The sequence below is a fragment of the Schistocerca piceifrons genome, chromosome 7, assembly GCF_021461385.2.
Source record: "Schistocerca piceifrons isolate TAMUIC-IGC-003096 chromosome 7, iqSchPice1.1, whole genome shotgun sequence".
NCBI lineage: Eukaryota > Metazoa > Arthropoda > Insecta > Orthoptera > Acrididae > Schistocerca > Schistocerca piceifrons.
Genome location: NC_060144.1, coordinates 278,427,551 through 278,448,564, shown reverse-complemented (window position 1 = coordinate 278,448,564; position 21,014 = coordinate 278,427,551). Strand labels below are relative to the sequence as shown.

General features: G+C 40.1%; 1 protein-coding gene across 1 annotated transcript in view; it reads left to right on the top strand.

The window, feature by feature from the left end:
* LOC124805629 (ATP-dependent translocase ABCB1-like) overlaps positions 1 to 18,447 on the top strand; it is a 125,796-nt gene extending 107,349 nt beyond the window's left edge. Inside the window, exons 20-23 of the mRNA XM_047266197.1 lie at positions 4,653 to 4,844; positions 8,754 to 8,960; positions 12,008 to 12,154; positions 18,247 to 18,447. Of these exons, the coding sequence (XP_047122153.1) occupies positions 4,653 to 4,844; positions 8,754 to 8,960; positions 12,008 to 12,154; positions 18,247 to 18,447 (747 nt within the window). The remainder of the gene's footprint in view (positions 1 to 4,652; positions 4,845 to 8,753; positions 8,961 to 12,007; positions 12,155 to 18,246) is intronic.
* The last annotated feature ends 2,567 nt before the right edge of the window (positions 18,448 to 21,014 follow it).

Sequence of the window (21,014 nt, the reverse complement as noted above, 5' to 3'; positions counted from 1 at the left end):
CATGCTTGGAATGACATGGGGATTTATTAGAACAAAAAAAAATTCACAAAATCTCCGACAGATGGCGCTGGACAGCAAAATGTCAGTATCTGCTACCGTGACGGGTGAGAGGTACGCCGATATCTTAGAGAATCGCATCATCCCCAGCCTGGCTGATAAACAGCTGCTGGAACGTATAATGTTTATGCAGGATGGCGCTCCACTCCATATTGCTAGACGCGTGAAAGATCTCTAGCGCGCGTCGTTTGGTGATAATAGTGTGCTCAGCCGCCACTTTCGTCATGCTTGGCCTCCCAAGTCCCCAGATCTCAGTCTGTGCGATTATTGGCTTTGGGGTTACCTGAAGTCGCAAGTGTATCTTTATCGACTGACGTCTATAGGGATGCTGAAAGACAACATCCGACGCCAATGCCTCACCATAACTCCGGGCATGCTTTACAGTGCTGTTCACAACATTATTCCTAGACTACAGATATTGTTGAGGAATGATGGTGGACATAGTGAGCATTTCCTGTAAAGAACATCATCTTTGATTTGGCTTACTTTGTCATGCTAATTATTGCTATTCGGATTAGATGAAGCACCATCTGTCGGACATTTTTGAACTTTTGTATTTCTGTTTTTGTCTACTATATCCCCATGTCATTCCAAGCATGTGTGTCAATTTGAACCTCTCTATCTACATAATTCCATGATTTATCCAGTTTTCAAATTTATACTGACTTTTTGATCACCCAGTACATCATCCAATTTCTTCTGAAATTGTAATCGGTTGTTTGCCTGTAAATGGACATCACATCTACCGATTTACGTCCCATTGCGACAATTCTTTCGTGATGCGTGGGTTTTCCTTTCTTTTCTTTTTGTCTTAGTGTTTCGATAAGAAAGTGAACTCCGGAAATAGGAGAAGATCTCTGCTATTTTAACAACAGTATATCTGTCAAAGGTATCTGAAAAAGCGAAATATTTTAATATCGAAAATTGATCTTGATTTAAGGAAGTCTGTTCTGAAAGTATTTGTCTGGATTGTATCGTGGTATCCCAACAAATGTTGGACAATAACACGACAGTCTAGGAGAGCATACGAGTTTTCTGTAATGCATTCATACGTGAGGATACTTATGATTAAATGGAAGATCGGATAACAAATGAATAGATGCAGAATCGCTTCGTAAGAAAGATTGACCATAGGAATTGTCAGTTGATAAGGACACATCCAGAGGATACAGGAAATGTTAGCTTAGTAAGGGCAGAACCGAGGGATATGTTGGGAATAAAATCTGCAGATGGAAGCCAAGTCATGACTACAGTTATTGTGTTGAAGTAGATGTAGCTTACAATAAATGCAGAGAAGAAAGGCTTGCATAATTAGTACACTAAAAATAAGCCTTTCTTTGTTCGGCAGTCTGTATAACGAGCAAAATTCTAAATTGTCACGACTGTACGTTTGTGATAGCCAAATTAATTCTTCCTCTATAATTGAGCAGAAATATATTTTCTCCTGCACTTCTTAAAACGGGTGAAAGAAAATGCTGAGAAGGTTATTTTAAAAAGGCTCCACTTGCTCATCGATCTTTCCCCAGTCCTAGCTGGCGCTCTGCCACTAATGACCTCTTCGTCTACTACTCATACATCATTAATACTTGAATTGCATTCCACCTGGCTGAATGAGGAACTCCAGTTTTCTAGACAACCAAAGAACTTAGTTTTAATAATGAGGTTTAGTATCTTCCACCTAAAATTCTATTAGCTCTTTCTGTGTTGTATTATTCATAACTTCTGCCATTAATACGTGATATATTTCCCGAACCACCAAATAATAACTCTTCTCCTTTCTCTTGCACATGTAGGCAATCTTCTTTAGACTGTGGCTAGGATGAACATCTTGCACGAAATGAAGCAAAATCTCCCATGAGATAAAAAAAACGTTGCTGCTCTAACTTAAATGAGATAAAAAAAATTCATTAACTTGAAATTTGCTCCATATCAAGATCAGTTCGCTGTATTATATGATTTTCATGTCTCTGTGACCATCATACGTATGTTTTCTCACTTCTATTAGTATTGCTTCACTCTTCAGACAATAATCGCTGTAGGATGTATCACCTTTGCAATCCACAGACGGCTACGAACGGCTTTCTCCGTCATCAACCAACGTATTGACTGACCTCTCATTCCACTGAAAGAACACAATCTGTAAAGGACCTTATGTAGACACTGGAAGACATGTACATATAAATATTTTTCGTTACGCACATTATATGTTTATAAAATATTGCAAAACTTAGATTCTTTTCTCGAAAATAAGAAAGAAAAGTTCATTTCAAGAATCATGAGAGCAGAGCGGTAGTTTGTTATCAGTTGTTTAACTTCCACGGTTGGTTAATTGCTTTGGGGGAAGACACCACTCAACGAGGTCATCAATCCCATCGGATTAGGGAAGGATGGGAAGAAAATCGGCTGTGGCTTTTCAAAGGAACAATTTCGGAATTTGTCTGAAGCCATTTAGGAAAATCATGGAAAACGTAAATCATGATGGTCTGCACGTGTTTGAGCCGTCGTCCTCCCGAATTCGAGTCGAGTGTGCTATCCACTTCACTTCACTAGGTAACTACCATATTGAAAAGAAAGTAAGGAAGCAAACGAAAACTCTCAGGAGTGTAAGAAATGCAGAAACTGAACTGTGTGACTATTCTGTGCACGTATTGGTTTTTACATTACTTTACATCCTTTTAAGTATATATTAATTTTTTAGGTTTGTAAGTCTGTTAAACTATAATTGGTGTTGAGGGCAAATAGTACTGGTAGATTAGGTCAAATAATGTCTGTGGCACCACCAATAGCTTTTTTAACAGAAAACTTCATTATTATTCCGTGCAGGAGACTGTGATCACCTACATCTACATCCACATCTACATTTTTAGTCCGCAAGCTACCAAATGGTGTGTGGCGGAGGGCACTTTACATGCCACTGTCGCTATCTCCCTTTCCTGTTCCAGTCGCGTATGGTTCGCGGGAAAAACGACTGCCAGAAAGCCTCCGTGCGCGCTCGAATCCCTCTAAGTTTACATTCGTGATCTCATCGGGAGGTATCAGTAGGGGGAAACAATATATTCGAGACTGCATCCAGAAACGCACCCTCTCGAAACCTGGACAGCAAGCTACACCGCGATGCAGAGCGCCTCACTTGCAGAGTCTGCCACTTGAGTTTGCTAAACATCTCCGTAACGCTATCACGCTTGTCAAATAACGCTGTGGCGAAAGTCGCCGCTCTTGTTTGGATCTTCTGTATCTCTTCTGTCAACGCAACCTGGTACGTATCCCACACTGATGAGCCATACTCAAGTATAGGTCGAACGAGTGTTTTGTAAGCTACCTCCTTTGTTGATGGACTACATTTTCTAAGGACCCTCCCAATGAATCTCAACCTGGCACCCGCCTTACCAACAATTAATTTTATATGACCATTCCACTTCAAATCGTTCCGCACGCATACCTCCAGATATATTACAGAAGTAACTGCTACCAGTGTCTGTTCCGCTATCATATAATCATACAATAAAGGATCCTTCTTTCTATATATTCGAAATACATTACATTTGTCTAAGGGTCAGTTGCGACTCCCTGCAGCAAGTGCCTATCCGCTGCAGATCTTCCTGCATTTCGCTGCAATTTTCTAATGCTGCAACTTCTCTGTATACTACAGCATCATCCGCGAAAAGCCGCATGGAATTTCCGACACAATATACGAGGTCATTTGTATATATTGTGAAAAGCAATGGTCTCATAACACTCCCCTGTGCCACGCCAGAGGTTACTTTAACGTCTGTAGACGTCTCTCCATTGAGAGAAACATGTTGTGTTCTACTTGCTAAAAACTTTTCAGTCCAGCCCCACAGCTGGTCTGATGTTCCGTAGGCTCTTACTTTGTCTATCAGGCGACAGTGCGGAACCGTATCGAACGCCTACCGGAAGTCAAGGAAAATGGCATCTACCTGGGAGCCTCTATCTACAGCTTCGCGTTTGCTCTGCCGTTGCAGTTGTAAAATATGAGTTGCGGTGTCAATGCTGCAGCGTGATTACTCTCTTATATGAAGGAATAACTTAACTTATTTATGGTATACTGTATTTCATTTTATTAAGCTTGTGAATGTAATAGGCCGACCGGAGTGGCCGAGTGGTTCTAGGCGCTTCAGTCTGGAACCGCGCGACCGCTACGGTCGCAGGTTCGAATCCTGCCGCGGGCAAGGATGTGTGTGATGTCGTTAGGTTAGTTAGGTTTAAGTAGTTCTAAGTTCTAGGGTACTGATGACCTCAGATGTTAAGTCCCATGGTGCTCAGAACCATTTGAAAAATTTTTTTAATGTAATAGTGAATAAACTTAAGTTAAGCTGCTTGAAACAATTTTATCCATTTGAAGAATATTTCTTGACGATATCACTTATGAGTTCACAGAGAGCTTTGAACGATCCTTTCTGTCACCACCTATCACACTGACTGATAACTACATCTGCACTGACTGTCGTAAACACTGTTGAGTGCTAAATGAGAATCTGTGTTATTATTTGTAACTGTGTCAGTCTCTTGCACAGTTTTCCGATGGGCCTGGTTACTAGTAACATGATATGAAAACTTGTCTCCGTCCACAGAAGAGTGAGGGCGAGGTGCAGTACTCTAACGTGCAGTTTGCGTACCCGACGCGCGTGGGCAGCCTGGTGCTGCGCGGCCTGGACCTCGAGATCCGGCCCGGACAGACGGTCGCACTGGTGGGGCCTTCCGGCTGCGGGAAGTCCACCACCGTGCAGCTGCTGGAGAGGTTCTACGACCCCACCGCCGGCGTCGTGGTGAGTACGCCCCTGACCCTCCTGCTGTCGCTACTGTGTTTGCTATCCTGTTATTCCACCAGCTGTCATTCCTATTGCGGCATGACGAGCATTCGTATTTCGTGTTGTAGCAGTGCCTAGACAACAGACTTAAGAAATAGTCAAGGAACCTATGACGTATCTTGGGGGATATACAGAAGACTGAAAACCTACATTTAAGGAAACTGTACATTTAGAACAACTTTTTGATAGTGTTGTCCTGAATATAATTTTCGTACATCCATATTTAAACAGGATGGTGGGACACAGCTGGTATGATTTTTTATTAAAAATGAAATTCCTCTAGCTGTGAATAAGATTTTATATTTACTTCGCTACTAGTTTCGACTTTGCTTCAAGGCAATCTTCAGGCCCGTACATTTTGATGAACTCGGTTGTGTGTGACTCAGTCTAGAAGTCCACGGAAAGACCAACACGTGCTCCACTAGTGTCACTAGTTACTGCCCGTCACCCATGTGGAGCACATGTTGGTCTTACAGCGGACTTCTAGACTGAGCTACACACAACCGATTTCATCAAAATGTTCGGGCCTGAAGATGGCGTTGACGCAACGTCTAAACTAGTAGCGAAGTGAATATAAAATCTTATGTACAGCTGAAGGAATTTAATTTTTAATGAAAATGAATATAAATTGTTCAATGTTCCAAGGAATACATAGAGGGTTTGCATAAAACAAACAACCTTGAACATAATATTACGGAAACAGGAAAGGAACTGTATCAGTATAAGACAGGAGATATTATGTGAGATTAGCTTAATGGATCTATGATGAAATAGTACCTTAGCATCCGTATAATAATGTAATGGAATTACATACTGTTTAATAAAAAATTGTAACTTAAAATAAAACTATCGAAACAAATCTCAAGGACTAGAGGATATTCCCTTAGAACCATCGATGTCCTTGGAAGAGTGAGCCGTGACAAAACTGTTCCCCCTCCTAGGCGTGATATATCAGCCAGGTAAAGTATCGTCAGAATTTCAAAAGAATTTGATAATTCCTATCCAAAGAAACACGTGTGAATATTACCGAACCATCAGTTTGCTACGTCATGGAAACAAAATATTGACTCATATTATTTACAAATGAATGGGAAAACTGGTAGAAGACGACCTTGGGAAAGAGAAGTTTGGTTTTCGGGGAAAATTGTAACTGTCGAATGCGTACTGACTCTACGACATTACGTATCTTAAAAGATAGACCGAAGAAATGGAAATCTGGTCCAAACCATTTCCAAATAAAGAGAATATTTTTGACAATGTTGACTGTAATACAAGGTCTGAAATTTTAAAGGCAGTCAGGATAAAATATACGGAACAAGAAATGTGTCTGCAATTTGTTCATAAACGAGACTGCAGTTATAAGAGTCGAAGAGCATGAAAGGGAAGCAGTATTTGGGAATGAAGTGAGACAGGACTGTAGCCTCTTCTAAATGTTGTTCACCTGCCGACTGAGCAGGGAGTAAAGGAAACCATCGCGAAATCTGGAAAGGGAACTAAACTTCAGGGAAAACAAATAAAAAATTTGGGGATTTATCACGAGATTATAATTTTATCAGAGATCACAACGAACTTCAAATGGCAGCTGCACCGAATGGGTAGCATCTTGAAATGTAGTTATAAGATGAATATCAACAGAAGTGAAAGAAGAGTAATGGAAATTTGCTGAATTAAATGAGATGATGCTCAAAGAATTAAGTTAAGAAAAGAGACACTGAATGCAGTCCGTAACTTTCGCCACTAGGGCAGGAAAGTAACTGATGCTCGCAAAAATAGAGAGGGTATAAAATGTAGACTGATAATAACATCCGTTTCATGAATTGAGAAATTTGTTAACATCGAAAATAAATTTAATGTAGGAAGTCGTTCCCGAAGGCGAGCCTATTTGTATGGAGAATAGCTTTGTACGCAACTGAAATGTTGACGATAATCAGTTCGAACAAGAAGAAAATACAAGATTTAGAAATGTGAAACTGCTGAAGTACTTAGCATATCACTTGAGCAGATCGAATAACTAAAGAGATGGTACTCAGTCATCCTGGGGGAAAAAGAAATTTATGGAACAAATTGTTTTAATTAAGGGACAAGTTGGTGGGGTAATCGTGAAACATCAAGGCATCGTCAGTTTCGTAATGAAAGGAAGACTGAGGTGTAATATTTGTAGAGGAACACAGATCTTTAATTTGATTGTAGGCTACAATAATTATCCATAAATGAACATGTTAGCACAGGACTAGCTTGGAGATCTGCATTAGATCAGTCATGGATTGAAGGCCACAATTACAGTGCAGATGAAACAATTGTTAAACTACTGTATATTGACAGTAACAATCAAAGACTGTTCAAGTCGCACGCAGAATACAGACACAAAGTCCATACGTAATCAGCATCGCAACTGATAAGTCTTGGTGACTATATCGATATTGGCTCTACGTGTATCAAAAGTAACAACGCAATCATTCACATACTTTTGCAGACGTTCAGTGTAAGTTGTGAACCATCAAAAGTTGACAAGAGCAAAGAAAAAGTATATACTTGGTTTTGCCATTATGATCTATTCGGAAATAAATTATCTTCTCATGGAAGCCAGCTTGGTTTCGGAAAACATCTATCATGGGAAACTCACGCTATGCAAACACGATATCAGAGCTTCGAATATTCTAAACAATGTTAATTTATTATTTCTACATTTTCAAAAAACTTTCGATTCAGTACAAGTTTGACGTTCTCTAAAGGAACGATGCTCAGGAAGAATACTCCTGTGGGATATGAAGCCAGTTTTATAACCGGATCCAAACCATCTAGATTGGCATTAGGTAAACGTTATTCGTAATGGAGACAGAGAAGTAATACCTGCTGTGAAGCTGAGGAGCGTAATAGGATGGTTGGTGGGTGTGGCATTCATTAACATCTTATTGGATATTGTTAGTTGCCATCCCAGGTTTTTTGTAGCGTAAATTCTACCCTATAAAAATTGCAGTAGTATCTAGTTACACCTTTGTATGGCGTAAGGAGTGGCAACTGGCTCTTAATGTAGTGCAATGCAAGGTTGGGTAGTTTACGAAACGTGAAAAGGAGGTGTCCTTTGGTGAAAGATTAGTGACAACTATAGTGATAGCACCATACATACAAATGAGCTGTGAGGTTGTACAAACAAATAGACTGAATTGTAAATATAGCAAATGGAAGACTAAGATTGATTGGTCGGGCACCAGTAAGGTGTAACACTTCTAAAACAATAAAATAAAGTAAAGCACATAATACCTCAGAAACCAAAACTTAATACGGCCTTAATTTATGGTATCCACAACCGTTCGTACTGAGAAGAGAAATGGAATGCGTGAAAAGTAGAGCAGTGCAAATGGTAAGAAGTCTGGTTTGCTAAGAGGATAACGTAACATAAATGTTGAAAATTCATAACTTTCAAACACTTTACGAATGCGCATCTTTAGCGAAATAACTCACAAAAGTTCAGGAACTGTGTTCCACGCAGAAACATCATGTATTCTTTCAAACTTTTGTATTCATAGGTCGCAGAGCATGTCAGTTAAAATTCCATACAAAACACTTCCCACAGAGTCGTCCCATATCTAATTATCTTCACTCTCCGCATGTGAACGGAACGAAAAGAAAGATTAACGCTACAATAAACTACGTGTAGCGTCTTCGATGCACCTCACAATGGTTCGTAGAGTACAGATTTACATGTACGGAACAAAATCTATTCTTATATTGAACACTGGTAATTTAAGGGTCTCCGCTGACCAATCTTACTTTCATGTGAATTAACGATCAGTAACAATTATCCAAGTAACTGTAATTCGTAAGCATGGGTAATATTGATATAAGAGCGTGTTCTTCTGTTGACAGTCTGTGGACGGCCGAAACGTGTCCAAGGTAAAAATGGCGAACCTGCGGGATCAGATGGGCATCGTCTCGCAGGAGCCGGTGCTGTTCGATAGGACCATCGCGGAGAACATCGCATATGGCGACAACGAGAGGCATGTTCCCATGGCCGAGATCATCGAAGCTGCCAAGAAGTCCAATATACACAACTTCATCTCCTCTCTGCCGCAGGTATGAGAAAACTGCACTGGTCACTGTTGTTGTGTAGGAAAATTTTGAGACCTGATACTGGGAGAAGAATTTACTCGTGCAGACATTCATTAGCATCTCTTCTGAGAATCGTAACCGAAATCACCAATAAAGGTTAACAATTATTGTTGCATTGGAATCTTCATGCATCTGGGTAAGAAGATAAATCTAATGGGTGCGTATGAACTATATCTATTAACAGAAGAGGAAGCGTATACCGTCAGTTTTCACTAAAACTAAACCTGCACCGACGATAGAAATTATGCGTTTCAGTGAACGCCATTTAAAAAAATGCCAAACTTAAATAATGATAATAACTCAATAAACCTTATATTCTTATTAAAAAAAAGAGAAACAACCAAAAAAAAAGAATATTGATTCAGAGAGAGACATATATGAAAAAGAAATGACTGCTCTACATAAATCTTAGAAGCCAAAGTACTATAAACTGTCGACTTAATTGACATCACAAAATCATTTTTGATGCGATATCCTATTTACATAAGTAAGAAAGTGTGGTACGTGAGAATATTACAGAAGTGTTGATATTCAGTAAAGCATTTTCCAGTATTTGTTTTCGGATTGTTAATGATTACATTTGTAATTTTATCTGTACCGTACTTGAGTAGCAGCTAGCCTTTGTACATTGATCAAAGTAATTTGATTGGTAGAATGTGATGTGAACATTTTCGTGCAAACAGACCTTAGTTACCACAAATGATCTGTGTTTTTCTCTCCATTCATGAGTACTGTTAAACACGTAATGTGAATGTGTAATAACCATTACAGTGTGTACGATTATTGGAAAAATAAACTGGAGACAGCGAAACCGACAGGCAGGTCGTTAAAAGAACCGTAACTGACTACTGACTTTTCTCACTCTATGATATTCTTAGCTAGTTTATTTTTAAATCAGCCGAGACGATAAGTCTACTTTCTCGAAAAACATTCTGGTTAGTGCTGTGTTAGCTAGTTGCTCAAATCTATCTCCATTTTTTAATAATTCATTGTGTTACAATTACACAGAACGCTTTGACACTGTGGGTCGTCTTCATTATTTTGTGCAAGCCATGTTCGACCAGGCGCTGGATTAGGGTAGATCGCCCGTAATACTGTGACAATGGAATTGGCCATTTCTTCCACTTGTTCTTCGCGACTCTTTTGTCCGTTATTTATATTACTTTTCAACATTCCTTTCTTTGCTACCATTACTGCTGTATGAACTAAACGTCTCCGCCACCTCGTTTTGCCAGTACTACCCGATTGTGCCTTGCTTTCCGGCAGATTGCCTACGACGTATATACGCTGTGTCATTTTAGCTTTTTCCTCTGCGTTTTCACTACAGTTCCATAATTTCCTTCACTTCGTGGATTACTAAATATACGAATGACTGGTGTCTGTTCTTTCGGACCTGCTTGAAAGAATACACACCAGATAATTTATTCACCTCGATGGGCAATGAATGCACAACCTTCACTGCTGATGCACGTTTACGTTCGACCTCCAGGGGGAATCAAAATTTTTTGAGCATGGAGGGGGTCGCGGAGAGGTCGCGGTAGGTGGGAATGTCGATCAGCAGGGAGCGTACCGAGATAGTCCGTGCAGTTGCGATAAACACTGTGTCCGCCACTGTCTGGAAAGCAAAAGACCACGGGTTCGAGTCTCTGTCCAGCGGGCATTTTGAATCATCACCGTTGAATTCACATAAAGTTCCGATGCAGCTGATCTGACCAGTCCCTTCAATTTCCTTTCCTTTCTTCCGCCCCCCCTTTCCCCTGCACCAACAGTTTCTGTGATGTTGCTAAATAATTGTACAAGGTAAAAATGGTAGTGATTATATTCCCTTCACCCTTCGTAACGCAAGATCTGTCTAGTGAAATTGATGGTATAAGCATTAGGCCGTAGTCTAAGGCTAATTCCTGTGCTAGAGACGTCCATAAATACTCAGGTAGCAGTTTAAAACTGAAACAAGCTCAGCAAAACGAACAGTTCATATGTATCCAAACAGCGGACACACCGTGACGTCATGAGATCTCTGCCGAAGATCGCGCAGTCGCGACGACTTGTTGCGCAGCTTGTAAAGTGGAAGAGTTGGCGCCGTTTGCTAACACACACATCTTGTCTAAATAAGAGGTAGATTCGCTCCAGGAGTGGATGCTAGGAATAGGTGCTTGCTGAGACAGGGAGCAAAATAATGATAGGCACACCGCCGGCCGCTGTGGCCGAGCGGTTCTAGGCGCTTCAGCCCGGAACCGCGCGACTACTACAGTTCGAATCCTGCCTCGGGTATGGATGTGTGTGATATCCTTAGGTTACTTAGGTTTCAGTAGTTCTAAGTTCTAGGGGACTGATAGATGTTAAGTCCCATGGTGCTCAGAGCCATTTGAACTATTTGATAAGCACACCTAATATGTTATTAACTGTGATTTACTCAGCTCCAGTTCAGAAAGTCCATTTGTATACCAGCAATTCCTTCATACACGCAAATTCGGCGTAGATAATACACAGAGAGGTGAGGCTAAGTATTAGGCCTCGAATGCACGCAGTGAACTCCGCTATCGGTCTGGGCAGGCGTGGATGTGGCATCCTTTTACGCACCACATGAGTTACTGCCAACCTCTTGACGCTGAATGACTTGCGTGTTGTCGACAGCGTACGACTCCATACTCAATCTCTCTTCTATTCACTTAAAATTGCTTTTGTGCTTTCGAATTTATGTGGCCTTTCTGTATTCCTGTCATAGTAATCGTTGGATCTTGATAAAACCACAGCATCGGATAACGAATTTGGTGGTTCTACGATCCCTGTACCTTTTCTTAGAGTGATTTCTGAGAATTTATAATCTCCAATGATCTATCCTGCATTTGGAAACGTTAGGCACGGAGGTGAGGATGTTTGGTTTTTCTACTTTCATCCGACTGTTAAGGGTGTTGCAGGGTACTTGTGTCAGTAATGTGAGTGGTTGATCACTAAGCTGAAAGCCATGCGTGGCAACACTGCTGTTCCAAGCGATCGCTGTCTGTCCACAGGGCTACGAAACCCGCATGGGGGAGAAGGGCACGCAGCTGTCCGGAGGGCAGAAGCAGCGCGTGGCCATCGCGAGGGCGCTCGTCCGCAACCCGCGGATCCTGCTGCTCGACGAGGCCACTTCGGCGCTCGATGCTGAGAGCGAGAAGGTGAGTGGAGCCGGCAGCTGATTAGCTGATTATCTCAGCGCTACACCTGCCGTATCAGGGCAGCATTTGGCCTTAAGGCAGCGCATACCAGCTTTGATTACATCCTCTCGGTATTATTACAGGCGACAAGAAAAGAACTCTCTGCCTGAATAACGAAATTACATGATGACTAACTGACAACCTCAGCTGCCGACAGGTGTTGTTGTTATACCTCGATGTGGACAGCTGAAAATGTGTGCCCCGACCGGGACTCGAACCTGGGATCTCCTGCTTACATGGCAGACGCTCTATCCATCTGAGCAACCAAGGACACAGACGAATAGCACGACTGCAGGGACTTATCCCTTGCACGCTTATTAATGTTGATGTTATCAACAGTAACTGTTCTTTCGAGAACAAGTTACTGTATTCATATATATATAGTTAAAAGGCTACCCTGCCATTGATCTTCGTCTGTGCGAATGCGCACAGGTTGCCCAAACTCTTACGGGAATCGCCAAAGCGTGCGCGAGTAATGAGTGGGTGGGCAAATGTCTGTAAGGTACAATACATAGGTAGAATTGTGGACAGTTGGGAATGTGAGTCTCACGGGAAGTGAGCAAGGGATAAGTCCCTGCAGTGGCGCTATTCGTCTGTGTCCTCGGTGGCTCAGATGGATAGAGCGTCTGCCGTGTAAGCAGGAGATCACGGGTTCGAGTCCCGGTCGGGGCACACATTTTCAGCTGTCCACATCGAGGTATAACAACAACACCTGTCGGCAGCTGAGGTTGTCAGTTAGTCATCATTTATTCCGGGGAAAAGCTGCACGGTCATCAACAGTAACTGTTCTTTCGAGAACAAGTTAGTGTATTCATATATATAATAAAATTAAATATGCAGCCGATTCGATGATCATTGCTAAAGTGCTCTTATTGCGTGGTTAATTGTTGTATACGTTTGCAATGAGTCACACAATTTTTAACTTCTTCACTTCAGTTTTCCCTCCCATTGTTTAACGTGCTCGACAGCTCGTTTTCATTGCACTAAATTCACGTTACTACTGTAAGCTCCTTTTAGTAGTTGGTACTTCATTCGGCACTAGCTTCGGTGGGAAGCTACATTTTCAAGTCGGTGTTAACATACATTGTAATCAATATATCTTGGTGGTAAAATGTCATATCCAAGAATAGTGTTAACTCGAATAAGACGCATTACATGTTAACCAATCCTACCAAGATGTTTTTATTATAATTCATAAATAAATGGACTTTAAATAACTATTTGCCACCGAAACTAGTCACCAATTACGTGTTACTCACCAAAAGCAGATTATGGTGGTAATGTAAGAGCCCTTAGTATTTTATGAATAAGACATTCTTCATTACTAAGTAAAATATTTTTGCCAATTATGATATTTCGGCATCTGTCATCATCAGATAAGAGTAATTAACGTGGATGGAAGATGAAGAGTGAAAAGGTATTGTTATGTAACATCAGAATCCTGAAATTTTAATTGTTACAAAATATTTTAGAAAGTTTACTCATCAAAACCTTTTAACTTGCGAGACAAGGTTCAACATCAAAATTAAAATCTATACCTACTCATGGCTTAAGTTAATAACCGGTTCAAAAATTAAAATCTATACCTACTCAGTGCTTAAGTTAATAACCGATTCAAAAATAATACAGAGATGTACCTTCTATTTGACTGGTGGCGTTAGTATGTAGAGCGTCTCCTTCAAAATTTTGCTTATATTTTGTTAACATTCCATTTTCTCCTTACACTTCTAATTATAAAGAGACGGACACATCTTGCAAATATATGCGGCCAAATTATAAAACATGTTTTAAGTGAGTATGATAGCACACTTATGAGATTAAGTTTTTAGATGGAAGTCACCTCAACCGCTAAAAATTGTTCTAAGCGCCAAATGAAATACTGTAATTATTCATAGTGGATGTGTACCCATTCTGCACGAAACAAATTAACATCTGTGTAACAGTTAAACGAAACGCCAGTATTAAATGCATGTAGCATTAAGAGAAGGTTGTGATTATAAAAGCAGTATTTGCTGCTATAATTATGCATGATTAACAAGCAAAAACAGTGTCTTATGAACTAATATTTCATCAGCCATACAATAAAATTCGTAGACTCATGAGATATATAACACAGCTCTATCTGCGTTTATACCCTGAGAGAGGCCACTGAAATACGACAGAAAGTTACTTGTTTTATTTTGTTTATTCTTCATCGTCGTCATTCATCCACGTTACGGTCGTAAGACGGCAACGGCAAACCACCTCCATTAGGACCTTGCCTAGTACGGCGGTGCTGGTCTCCCTTATCGTTCCCCTACGCTCTGTCAAGAAGCATGAGACTTCATTCCCATTTCCACATTCTTTATACGTATAACCAAATAGAATTTAAGTAAATTGTTGCTAATCCTGAAAATCTTCGTGGTTAAATAATATTCCATATCGTGTGTCATTGGAAACGCAATACAGACAATTGAAACAGCAGTGTATTAAGATCATAACGCTGCCTATATGAATGACAGAAATATTATTGTGAATTCCGATAGGCAAAGTTCTTTGTGACAGCATTCTTGACAGTAGCAAAAGATGGGAAAATATTCAAATTTGTAATCTGTAAGGATGCTGTAGAGTACTAAGTAGCTGTAATACAACATACATTTCAAAATGTTCGAAGTAACTGTTGAATGCCCACCCCCCCATGAACTATGGACATTGCCTTTGATGGGGAGGCTTTCTTGCCTCAGCGAGACAGATAGCCTTACTGTACGTGCAGCCACAACGGAGGGTACCTGTTGAGAGGCCAGACATACGTGTGGTTTCTGAAAAGGGGCTGCAGCCTTTTCAGTAGTTGAAGGGGCAAGAGTCTGAATGATTGACTGACATGGCCTTCTAACATTAACCATAACTGCCTTGTTGTGATGGTACTGCGAACGGCTGAAAGTAAGTGGAAACTACATCAGTAATTTTTCCCCAGGACACGCAGCTGTACTGTATGGTTAAATGATGATGGCGTCCTCTTGGGTAAAATATTCCGGAGATAAAATAGTCCCCCATTCGGATCTCCGGTCGGAAAGTACTCAGGAGGACATCGTTACCAAGAGAAACGAAACTGGCGTTCTACGGACCGGAGCGTGGAATGACACATCCCTTAATCGAGCAGGTAGATTAGAAAATTTAAAACGGGAAATGGATAGGTTAAAGTTAGATGGAGAGGAAATTACTGAAGTTCTGTGGCAGGAGCGACAAGTCTTCTGGTCTGGTGTATACAAAGTTCTAACTACAAAATCAAATAGAGTTAATGCAGGAGTAACTTTAATAACAAATAAAAATGATATGAGCGGCGGTAAGCTACTACGAAAAGCATAGTGAACCCATTACTGTAGCAAAGATAGACAAGAAGCCCACACCTACCACAGTCGTACAAGCTTATATGCCAACTAGCTCCAACTTACGAAGAGATTGAAGAAATTTATGATGAAATAAAAGAAATTATTCAGACAGTGAAGGGAGACGAAAATTTAATAGACATAGGGGACTGGAATCCGATAGTAGGAAAAGGAAGAGAAGGGAAAGTAGTAGGTGAATACGGAATGGGGGTAAGGCATGAAAGAGGAAGCCGCCTGTTTGAATTTTGAACACAGCATAATTTAACCATAGCTAACAATTGGTTTAAGAATCATGAAAGAAGGTTGTAAACGTGGAAGAAGCCTGGCGACACTGGAAGGTTTCAGATGGATTATACAATGGTAAGATAGAGATTTAGAAATCAGGTTTATATTGTAAGACATTTCCAGGGGCAGATGTGGACTCTGACCACAATCAATTGGTTATGAATTGCGGATTATAACTGAAGAAATTTCAAAAAGGGGCAAAGTAAAGATAATCGACCTGGATTGGATAAGTTGAAAGAACTAGAGGTTGTAGATAATTTAAGAGAGAGAGTTAGGTAACGATTGACAAGAACGGAGGAAAGAAATACAGTAGAAGAAGAATGGTTAGATTTGAGAGATGAAATAGTGTAGGCAGCAGAGGACCAAGTAGGTAAAAAGACGAAGGCTAGTAGAAATCCTTGAGTAAAAGAAGATATATTGAATTTAATTGATGAAAAGAGAAAATATAAAAATACAGTAAATGAAGCAGGGAAAAAGGAATACAAACATCTCAAAAATAAGATCGACAGGAAGTGCAAAATGGCTAAGCAGGGATGGCTAGAGGACAAATGTAAAGATGTAGAGGCATATATCACTAGGGGTAAGATAGATACTGCCAACAGGAAACTTAAAGAGACCTTTGAAGAAAAGAGAACCACTTGTATCAATATCAAGAACTCAGATGGAGAAACAATTCTAAGCAAAGAAGGGAAAGCAGAAAGGTGAAAGGAGTATGTAGAGGGTCTATAAAAAACTATCAGTTTCATAAGTCATAGCTGCAGAATACTAACACGAATCTGTACAGACGAATGGAAAAACTGACAGAAACAGACCTCGAGGAAGATCAGATTCGATTCCGTAGAAATGTTGGATCATGTGAGGCAATACAGACCCTACGACTTATCTTAGAAGACAGATTGAGGAAAGGCAAACCTACGTTTCTAGCATTTGTAGACTTTGAGTATATTTTTGACAATGTTTACTGGATTGCTCTCTTTAAAATTTTGAAGGTGGCAGGGGTAAAATAGGGGGAGTGAAAGGCTATTTACAATTTATAGAAGAACCAGATAGCAGTTATAAGACTCGGGGGGCTTCAAAGGGAAGCCGTGGTTGTGAAGGGACTGAGAGAATGATGTGGCCTTTCCTCGATATTATTCAATCAGTATATTCAGCAAGCAGTAGATGAAACAAGAGATAAATTTGGAGTTGGAATTAAAATCCATGGAGAAGAAATAAAATCTTTGAGGTTTGCCGATGACTCTGTAATTCTGACAGTAACAGCCAAGGACATGGAAGAGCAGTTGAATGGAATGCACAGTGCTTGAAAGGAGAATATAAGATGAACATCAGCAAAAGCAAAACGACGATAAAGGAGTGTAGCCCAATTAATTCAGAGATGCTGAGGGAATTAGATTAGGAAATGAGACACTTAAAGTAGTAGATGAGTTTTGCTATTTGGGGAGCCAAATAACTGATGATGGTCAACGTAGAGAGGATATAAAATGTAGACTACCAATGGCAAGGAAAAAGTTTCTGAAGAAGAGAAATTTGTTGACATAGATTATAGATTTAAGTGTCAGGAAGTCTATTCTGAAAGTATTTTTATACAGTGTAGCCATGTATGGATTTGAAACATGGATGATAAATAGTTTAGACAAGAAGAGAATAGGGCTTTCGAAATGTGATGCTGCAGAAGAATCCTGAAGATTAGATGGGTAGATCATGTAACTGATGAGGAGGTACTAAATAGAATTGGGGAGAGGAGGAATTTGTGGCACAACTTGACTAGACGAAAGGATCGATTGGTAGGACATGTGAGGCATCAAGGGATCACGAATTTAGTACTGGAGGGCAGCTTGAAGGGTAAAAATCGTAGTGGAAGACCAAGATTTGTATACACTAAGCAGACTCAAAAGGATGTGGGTTGGAGTAGTTACTTGCAGATGAAGAAGTTTGTACGAGATGGAGTAGTATGGAGAGCTGTTTCAAACCAGTCTTTTGGACTGAAATTCACAACAGCAACAACATGAGCTGTTCCACATATAATGAGAATCAGTTTCATCAGGAAATCACTGCTTACTTCCTTAACCACATTCTTCTTAGTCTATCGGCATTTTTTCAAATCCGAGTTTTCAGTGATTTTGAATTTTAGACGTTACGCCTATGTTTTCACTTAGAATTGTCAGGAATTATCTTTGTACACGTAATATAACTTTTTACCCTCCTTTCCAGCAAAAAGAAAAAAAATTGTCTTGTGTTGTTTCGACCTCCCAACATAACCGCCAAGTTTGATCAATATCGTTAATTTACACCTTGGTATGTACCTTTATGAGTGGAACCAAGCTTTGAACCAATGTGTTTCTCTTCATTTGCTTCGTGGACCATAATTTGTAGATTACAAGTGTCGTTCTTCTGGCGGAACAGGTGGTGCAAGAGGCGCTGGACAAGGCGAAGGAAGGGCGCACCTGCATCACGATTGCGCACCGGCTGACGACCATCCAGGATGCTGACGTCATCTGCGTCATCAATGAAGGCCGCGTGGCTGAGTTGGGAAAGCACTCGGAGCTGCTACAGCGGCGAGGCATCTACCACAAACTGCACAGCCTCCAAGGAGGGCGGCGGTAGCCCGATGGGCCACCACGTCCCAGTCCGCTAACCCAGTGACAGCTGACGAGGAAGTTGGTCAAGAAGCCGTTCACTCCTCGGTCCTCTTCCAGATAACGGGAAATATCCGTTAATCCGTGTCGATACCTTGCAATACATCCACTTCCACACGTCAACGTAATTTTCCCCTGACCAACTATCATTCTACTTTGCCTTTAATACATACACAGATAAAATGTTCTTCTCTATTAATCTTTCACTTTGTGTAGTCTGCCACCATCCTTTTATCCAAACGTATTTCAATCATTCACACATATGTAGTAGTGGGACGTTATACCGTTATGCATTCAATGAGGGCAGTTTTTTCCATACTTCTCATCATGTACTGCATGTGGTGTTTTTGTGCCAAATGTTTTCTCGAAATGACTTTCCAGTTATTTATTTATCTGATATTTATTGTATCTCTAATTTGAAAACTATGTTTTTGTGTACCAATTTTTGTACAAATAAAATATTTATTGAAGTACAGTGCTACATTTAATTCCTTACATTTACAAAATCCTCCATCCCACTTCATCCAATATACGTAATAATCGACTGTGTTTATGTGGATTTGACTTGTCACAAACTCATCAATCTGAAGAAAATCAACTAAAACCATATGGAAAAGCGTACAACTAATACGAATATAGAATCTGAGTAACATGGCTTTCTGAAGACTGAGTGCAAAAATGGTTATTTATAAAGACCAAATTCGATTTGTTGGTTGAACCTATCATTAAGTAAATTTCTATTTTAGTGAAATTACAATTACAAAGTGACATACATAGGTCACCTATCATATAGCAGACAATCTATTTCGGAGAACATATGGCTACAGTCACACGTGAGTTCACAAAACAATCCCAGCAACACATTTATTGACGAGATCAGTAACCACATGCGTGGCAGTATCATCTAGTATTCAGGGGTAAGACAATTGTTAACACTTGAACCGGCAGAGCGTCCAAATAACAGCATCACGTTTTAGAAACCTTATTTTGACTGCAGATTTTGTCTTATTGCAATGAGCTTCAGTGACTTTTCCCAGTTAAAGATCAGAATCACCTGTAATACATACATTTATTTTTTGAATAATTGTTACGACGTTGTTAATTAGTACACCTATAACCGCGAGAGCGGACATTTTGACCACAGTATTGATTATTTTAATGAAAGGTCTTACAAAATGTCCTCTTACCTCTGGTTGAGATTCAATCTGTTAACAATCAGTCTCCAAACAGCAATAATAGGCATAATAATGAAACTCACTTAATTTACTTATGTCCTTTGATTGTCTCTGCGTCTCCATTCATATTGTTAATCTTTAGCTCGTAGCAACATAGTAATCATGGCTGGCACATCTCAGTCGCTTACCTATGCAGAATTGATTGCTCTCTTAAATGATATTCCAGACGATAAGTCTGAAGCAAAATGTGACCTAGATGCGGAAGACCTTAGAGAACTGGGAAAGTTACTGTCAAACAATCACTCAGGAAGCAGTGATTCAGATTAGCTGATAACGTTGTTGTTCAACCAGGTTAGAAATAATTATGTGTTATTTACACGTCAGAATTCAACTTTCACATAAAAGTCACGATTTAGGTGACAGTTACTCTGAGGGGACACTTTTAATTGGAAATTTTCTGTTGTTATACTACAGCAGCAGAAAATGTATCATGTAAAAGAAGATATCAGAAGGGACAGATCAACACATGCCTCCCAGGACTCTGTAATATGTTGTAGGGTACTAATGGATCACGCAGTGGTCTGTAGCAGAGTTTTGAAAGACCACATCTGGCAGATTGGCGAGTCGTAATATCGTGAGAAAGAATCCAGGACCTACATCATACTGAAAGTGGTATATTACTGGTGCCAGTGGAGTGAGTGCCGGAAGCCTGTTTATTGATGAATCAATACTGAAAGACATAAAACACTGTACGGAAACAGAGGCAAAACATGTTCTAGGAAATAAATTGTGGAGTGTAAGGTTGGAGAAACTGGATGCTTTTACTACTTTATTGCATGCTCGTGGTGTTATTGTAGCCAATACCACTGGACTTAATGATCTGTGTGGTCTAAAAAGTATGGCCAACCTTTCTTCAGTGATATTATGGGGAGAAACTGCTTAGGAGAAATTCTAAGATTTTTGCGCTTCGACGCTAGAAAAACAAGATCAGAACGTTTGAAGACAGATAATTCGCTTTACTATCAAAAGTTTGGCACAGATTTATTCAAAATTGCCATTTGACCTACATTCCAGATGAAAATAAATCTGATTGCTAATAAAGAGCTTTTTCCAAGAAAAACAATGTATCCATTCTTACAGGATACGCCAAACGAACCAGATAAATTTGGTACAACATTTTGACTTCATGTAGACGTTGACTCAAAGTTTCTGTGGAATGATTTCCCTTATTTAGGACAAGACGACCACAGATCACGTCACGAAACTCTTTCTGAAAGTGTAGTAATGAACTTAATGGAGCCGTTCAAAAGAAGGGGCGAAACGTGACTACGGATAATTTTCTTACAGCAGCGAAACTGGG